Genomic DNA, 7,442 nt, shown 5'->3' on the forward strand with positions numbered 1-7,442 from the left:
AAATTTCTTGATAACAAACTATAGCTTTGGAAAGTCGGTTAGGACACCTACTTTGTGCATGACACAAGTCATTTTTCCAACAATTGTTTACAGACAGATTATTTCACTTATAATTCACTGTATCACAATTCCAGTGTGTAAAAAGTTTACATAGACTAAGTTGACTGTGCCTTTAAATTCCAGAAAATGATGTAATTGCTCTAGAAGCTTCTGATAGGCTAAATGACATAATTTGAGTCAATTGGATGTGAACCTGTGAATGTATTTCAAGGCCTACCTTCAAACTCAGTGCCTCTTTGCTTGACATCATGGGAAAATCAAAAGAAATCAGCCAAGACTTCAGAAAAAAATTTGTAGACCTCCACAAGTCTGGTTCATCCTTGGGAGCAATATCCTATAGCAAATGTGTGGCCAGAAGTGAAAAATCATCAAGCAAGGAGGCCTACACACCTGACTCAGTTACACCAGCTCTGTCAGGAGTAATGGGCCAAAATTCACCCAACTTATTGTGGGAAGCTTATGGAAGGCTACCCACAACATTTGACCCAAGTTAAACAATTTAAAGGCGATGCTACCAAATACTAATTGAGTGTATGTAAACTTCTGACCCACTGAGAATGTAATGAAAGAAATAAGTTGAAATAAATCTTTCTCTTTGTTATTATTATTATTTCAGTGTTGATCCTAACTGACCTTAGAGAGTGACTTTTTACTAGGATTAAATTGTGAAAAACTGAAACATTTTGAAAAACTGAGTATTTATTTGGCTAAGGTGTAAACTTCCGGCTCACACATGAATATTGATGCCACCTTTATTTAGTCACAGACACTCTTTCACACTCTTCACAGACGCTGCTGCTATTCTGTTTATTATCTATCCTGATTGCCTAGTCACTTTTCCCTCTACCCACATGTACATTTTACCTCAACTACCTCATACTCTGCACATTGACTCGGTACCGGTACTCATTATTGTTATTTTATTGTGTTATTATATATATATTTTTAGATCTCATTTGTAATCATTTCACGGTAATGTCTAAACGTTTTGTATTTGCCGCACATGATAATTTTGTTGTTGTTGAAAATAACCCTGGACTGTCCATATTGGTTGTTGTTGAAAATAACCCTGGACTGTCCATATTGGTTGTTGTTGAAAATAACCCTGGACTGTCCATATTGGTTGTTGTTGAAAATAACCCTGAACTGTCCATATTTGTTGTTGTTGAAAATAACCCTGGACTGTCCATATTGGTTGTTGTTGAAAATAACCCTGGACTGTCCATATTTGATGTTGTTGAAAATAACCCTGGACTGTCCATATTTGTTGTTGTTGAAAATAACCCTGGACTGCCCATATTTGTTGTTGTTGAAAATAACCCTGGACTGTCCATATTGGTTGTTGTTGAAAATAACCCTGGACTGTCCATATTGGTTGTTGTTGAAAATAACCCTGGACTGTCCATATGTGTTGTTGTTGAAAATAACCCTGGACTGTCCATATTTGTTGTTGTTGAAAATAACCCTGGACTGTCCATATTTGTTGTTGTTGAAAATAACCCTGGACTGTCCATATTTGTTGTTGTTGAAAATAACCCTGGACTGTCCATATTTGTTGTTGTTGAAAATAACCCTGGACTGTCCATATTGGTTGTTGTTGAAAATAACCCTGGACTGTCCATATTTGTTCTTGTTGAAAATAACCCTGGACTGTCCATATTTGTTGTTGTTGAAAATAACCCTGGACTGTCCATATTTGTTGTTGTTGAAAATAACCCTGGACTGTCCATATTTGTTGTTGTTGAAAATAACCCTGGACTGTCCATATGTGTTGTTGTTGAAAATAACCCTGGACTGTCCATATTTGTTGTTGTTGAAAATAACGCTGGACTATCCATATTTGTTGTTGTTGAAAATAACCCTGGACTGTCCATATTTGTTGTTGTTGAAAATAACCCTGGACTGTCCATATTTGTTGTTGTTGAAAATAACCCTGGACTGTCCATATTTGTTGTTGTTGAAAATAACCCTGGACTGTCCATATTTGTTGTTGTTGAAAATAACCCTGGACTGTCCATATTTGTTGTTGTTGAAATAACCCTGGACTGTCCATATTTGTTGTTGTTGAAAATAACCCTGGACTGTCCATATTTGTTGTTGTTGAAAATAACCCTGGACTGTCCATATTTGTTGTTGTTGAAAATAACCCTGGACTGTCCATATTGGTTGTTGTTGAAAATAACCCTGGACTGTCCATATTTGTTCTTGTTGAAAATAACCCTGGACTGTCCATATTTGTTGTTGTTGAAAATAACCCTGGACTGTCCATATTTGTTGTTGTTGAAAATAACCCTGGACTGTCCATATTTGTTGTTGTTGAAAATAACCCTGGACTGTCCATATTTGTTGTTGTTGAACATAACCCTGGACTGTCCATATGTGTTGTTGTTGAAAATAACCCTGGACTGTCCATATTTGTTGTTGTTGAAAATAACGCTGGACTATCCATATTTGTTGTTGTTGAAAATAACCCTGGACTGTCCATATTTGTTGTTGTTGAAAATAACCCTGGACTGTCCATATTTGTTGTTGTTGAAAATAACCCTGGACTGTCCATATTTGTTGTTGTTGAAATAACCCTGGACTGTCCATATTTGTTGTTGTTGAAAATAACCCTGGACTGTCCATATTTGTTGTTGTTGAAAATAACCCTGGACTGTCCATATTTGTTGTTGTTGAAATAACCCTGGACTGTCCATATTTGTTGTTGTTGAAAATAACCCTGGACTGTCCATATTTGAAATATGTAACTACATCAAGTCAATTGGGGGATCGAGTTATTGCTACCATGAGGAAATGGGCCAGAATCGACATGGAAAACCTATATACTGAAGGCAGCAACCTTAACCTCTCGACCAGGCCATGGCTGAGTTTATTTGTAACTTTTGGATACACTAGACACTTGTATGTCGTAGCCTAACGGAGACCAATATCTATCTTGTGTTATAAAGCTGTATAAAACAACAGTTGTTGATGTGTATGGCTGCATTTCAGATACCTTTTTTACATTTAAATGTTGCAGCAATGAGACCTAGGCCTAGATTTTGAGCGAGTGAGAGATAACGTAATTTTGATAGCAAGACCCGATCCCAATGCCTCAACTGCCCCGAGTGGAGAGAAAGACAACTGCTCATTTTCAGCCAATCACGAGGCTAATTTGAATTTCCTGATGCAACAGGAAAACTCTCTGCGACAAAATAGTGATTAAGTTAAGATCCGACATCTGTACGTCGCCGTAAATGGGTAGCAGACGTGGAGATAATGTCACGATAAGACCAAGACCAGAAACCTCTTCTCCTATACCTCACAGGCTGCTGTTGTGCGTGGTGCGCAGAGACGGTGTGTGCGTGAGCACGAAGCTCTCCGTGCACTGCTGACTGCTGGAGGACAGCGACCTCCTTGGGGATCGCTGGAACCGGTTCCATCGGTTGAAGTAGCTGCCCGCAGTCCAGGTACGCTGGCGCTTCCGCAGGTACTCCTTATAGTTCTTGGTGAGCAGCGTGTAGAGGAAAGGGTTGATGCAGCTGTTGGAGTAGGTGAGACAGGTGGTCAAGTAGTTAATGTTGCGCTTGGACTTGGTGGAGAGATGGATGGAGGGCTGGAACTGACCCAGGAGCTGCCAGATCCAGAAGGGCAGAAAACAGGCCCAGAACAGCAGTACAATGGTGAAGATCAGATAGAGGACCTAGAGGATAGAGAAGCACAAGATGGAGTTAGATATAGATCAGCTAGAAGACCTACAGGACAGGGATTTACATGATTATAGCAATCAATCACATTCATTTGTTTTACCAAAGGATATTCCTTTGACATATCTAAATAATGGTAAGACAGAGGGAGATTTTTAGTTTGATTGACATAAAGAGACTTAGTTTAATTGACTGACCTTTTGGTTGGGTAGTTTCTTGGTCTGTTTGAAGGTTTCTGTCTGTGAGATCCAGTAGGTACGAGCCAGTCCGATGTAGAGAAAGCCAATGATCATCCCCGGAGCCACAATGCTGGTACAGAACAGGAAGGTGATGTACACCTTATAGGACAGCGGTGAGATCGTCGGCTGGCACATGGCCTTGCTCCCCACCTTCATCATCTGAATACTGAGAATCATGGGTAAAGTCAGGACCAGGGAAGCCACCCATACAAGCACTGCAATGGCTTTGCGGTAGCTCTTTGACCGCTTGACTGTGTCCAGCGGTTTCAGCACGGCAAAGTACCTCTCCGTGCTCATGATGGTCAGCGTGAAAATGCTGGCGTGCATCGTCAGAAAATCCATGCTGATTAGGATCCTGCACCCAGCATCGCCAAAATACCAACCTTTCAGGAAGTACGTGCAGACCACGAACGGAATGGTCAACAGATAGAGGAGGTCAGCCAGGGCTAAGTTGATGATGTAAATATACATGGACGCCGCGAAACGCATGGATTGACACATGACCACGAGGGTGTAGATGTTTCCGGAGACGCCGACCAGACACATGAGGGAGAGAATACAGCCTATTGTGAAGGTGGCGGCGGTGTCTTCGGGAGAGGAAGGAGTGGAGTCTAAAGGCGGGTCGGTGGCATTGGGGATCAGCTCCATCAGGACCAGCAGGGGCTCCATGGATACCGTGGTCATCGCTACGGAGATAGAGGGGGAGGGGTTTAGTTTATTAGCATCATGCAGCAGCTACTCATAAAATGTACAAATATTGGAAAGACACCAAGAGACAATTAAAATACTATTTACACACTATTCATATATTCATATATAAAGTACAGTTACATTTGATCTTTAGAAAAAGGAGAAGTGCTGTGATACAAGATGTTTTTTATTTATTAGTATTTTAAAGCTAACTTGTTTTTTGCCTGAGTAACCGCTGATGGCAGAGCATTCCATGATTACATGGTTCTACACATAACTGAGAGACACATTAGATCTGTTTTTAGGCTGGGTACAGGGAAGAAACCCGTAGTGTCGTGTCTTGTGGATAATTCTGTTTGAAGTGTATGCAAATAGATTATACAAGTGGTTAGGTATTTTCCTCACACAATTCCTCCTCAACACCTTAACCATGAAAGACTATCGTGATGTAAGTTCTGTGTGTGCAGTTAAGCGCAAGGCATACTGCTTTGTGTGAATGGGTGAATGGGGGAGTAGGAGAGGAGAGATAAATAAAAAATAAATTCTTATTAGCATGTCTGCAACAACAACAGATGGATGCCATGTTTATTAGGGGCGAAGGAGAGGGAGGAATGGGAAATACATTTATATTTTCATTAACGATCGCTCCACCAAGGCCACCATTGGCTCCATGGATACCACATTCATCGCTGGAGAAAGGAGTGGAAGAGAGAGAGAAACAGAGAGAGCGAGTAGTAGTGGTGAAAATGTTGCTAGACTGAACCAATTAGGATTAACAGTGAAGTCTCCCAGACCTTCATCAAATATAGCTAGCAGTATACTTTCTGGTCTCACTGATGAAGATCTGGAAATGTGATGTAATGAACATAATTTGATATTTCTGGGCTATAATGTCTGTAGCCCAAACATTATTGGCAGGTTTCCCAGACCCAGATTAAGCCAATTCCTGGACTTTCAATGGACATTTTCTATTGCCTTCTCAGTCCAGGAGTAGACTTTAACTGGTTGTGGGAAACTGGCCCGTTAATCTAGAACAATCTCCGAGAACAATCTACATGAAATCAAATGCTGGTTACGCTTCTGCAATGGTAGAACGAGGATTAACCCCAGGAAAAATAAACAAAGCTAATCTTAGGGAGCATAAAAACATATTTATTCATACTTAAGGTCAAATGCACTGCAATCATGTTTCAGTATGGTTAGTTTGGAAGATAGGGGATCGTCTCAAAGACAGACCATAGACACAATATACAGCAGTACAATAATGACAAGATGAACGTTCAACTCTTATAAGAATAATGCATTTTACGCAACACCTAACTGCATTGACGGACTGGAATACAAATGTCAGTGACCTTAGCTGCAAAAGTGGCTAACTGTAATGTGGTTTAACACTGACTACACTCTTAGAAAAAAGGGTTCCAAAACAGTACTTCGGCTGTCCCCGTAGGAGAACCCTTTTGTGTTCCAGGTAGAACCCTTTTGGGTTCAAGGTAGAACCCTTTCCACAGAGGGTTCTATATGGAACCCAAAAGGGTTCTTCAAAGGATTCTCCTATGGGAACAGCCGAAGAACCCTTTTAGGTTCAAGATAGAACTTTCTTTTAATAAAAGTGTAATATCAGTATAATACCGTTTAGGAATTAGATTTCCTGGTCCCTACCTGTATGCAAATTATTTGACTGATATTATTTACAACATTTGTATTTATTTTAAGACACATGTTCATGTCATAAGTCAATGGTGCCACCTGTCAGTGATTTTAGTAGGCAAGATAATGAGGATATTAAAGGTTTGACTGGCCAGGTCTGTCTTAACCAGATCACAAGGTCTACTAATGTGGACACAATCAGGATGTGGTCACAATCAGGATGTGGTCACAATCAGGATGTGGTCACAATCAGAAGAAAATACGCATGTCAGTACCAGGTATAAAGGAGGCTTTTATCTGCTCTGACAGAGCCCGGCAAACTGTTGGAGTGCCAGGTGTGTGTGTGTGTGTGTTTGTGTGTGTGTTCTTGCATGCGTACGTGCACGCGTGTGTCAGGGGTGTCCCATTGAAATGTGTTTGAGGTAGAAGCTTACCTTGATTGTTATCTGCTGGATTGTCAGCTGACTGGATGCCGGAACAGAAAGAATTAGCATCTAGCTTCGTTAGCCTGTTGAACCATCACCTAGCTCACTCTGGTCTCCCAACTTCACATTTACTGCAGGTATGTCTAGAGCCAAAAAAGTCCAAACAGATCCTTCAATGAATCTGGTGATCCTGTGCATTTCAATTGAGATAAATAAAAAATCCTGGATCTTGAGTTTGGCTAAGAAAGATCCTTTGCCGTAACACCACTGTCTTCATAGTTTCATTTACCATAGTATATAGTCTCAATCAAAAGGTGAATGAATCCGAGAACTGAAAAAAAGGTGCCCTTTGAGCTGGACTAAAACTTCTTCTACTCTTCTTCTACTCTCTCTGTCTCTCAGTGCAGCTTGAGAGTACCTTCCACAGGTTTGATTGACAGCTTCAACATGCCAGCGGAGAAATTAAACGTTGAAGCGGTAATGATTAGAAGAAAAAGGAACGTTTCCTCACGGGGAATAGAGAGTGACTGAGGTGACAAATCGCGTTAAGCTACAGCTGGTTACGGAGAATCCCCTTCACTGAGACACAGTGTCTGAGAGACTGAGAGAGAGAGGACGGAGAGGAGGGAGGGAGGAACGGAGAGGAGGGAGGGAGGGAGAGGAGGTAGGGGGAGGGAGGGATACAGATA

The 7,442-nt window shown here is 41.0% G+C and overlaps 1 protein-coding gene across 1 annotated transcript; it reads right to left on the minus strand.

Moving 5' to 3' along the window:
* Positions 1–1,002: 1,002 nt before the first annotated feature.
* On the minus strand, positions 1,003–7,339 carry LOC139367438 (urotensin-2 receptor-like). Its single transcript, XM_071105642.1, has 4 exons — positions 6,763–7,339; positions 3,947–4,674; positions 1,777–3,745; positions 1,003–1,093 (listed from the first exon to the last, which is right to left on the minus strand). Exons 2-3 carry the CDS (start codon positions 4,670–4,672, stop codon positions 3,365–3,367), a joined length of 1,107 nt encoding a protein of 368 aa, XP_070961743.1. The 5' UTR covers positions 4,673–4,674; positions 6,763–7,339; the 3' UTR covers positions 1,003–1,093; positions 1,777–3,364.
* Between the last annotated feature and the right edge of the window lie 103 nt (positions 7,340–7,442).

The sequence above is a fragment of the Oncorhynchus clarkii genome, chromosome 16, assembly GCF_045791955.1.
Source record: "Oncorhynchus clarkii lewisi isolate Uvic-CL-2024 chromosome 16, UVic_Ocla_1.0, whole genome shotgun sequence".
NCBI classification, from domain to species: Eukaryota; Metazoa; Chordata; class Actinopteri; order Salmoniformes; family Salmonidae; genus Oncorhynchus; species Oncorhynchus clarkii.

Bases quoted from the DNA above. Each gene is read 5' to 3' on its own strand.
- LOC139367438 (XM_071105642.1), bottom strand. From the start codon at position 4,672: ATGACCACGGTATCCATGGAGCCCCTGCTGGTCCTGATGGAGCTGATC. The intron at 3,746-3,946 runs GTCAGTCAATTA...TCTATCCTCTAG, and splicing joins AGAAACTACCCAACCAAAAG to GTCCTCTATCTGATCTTCAC.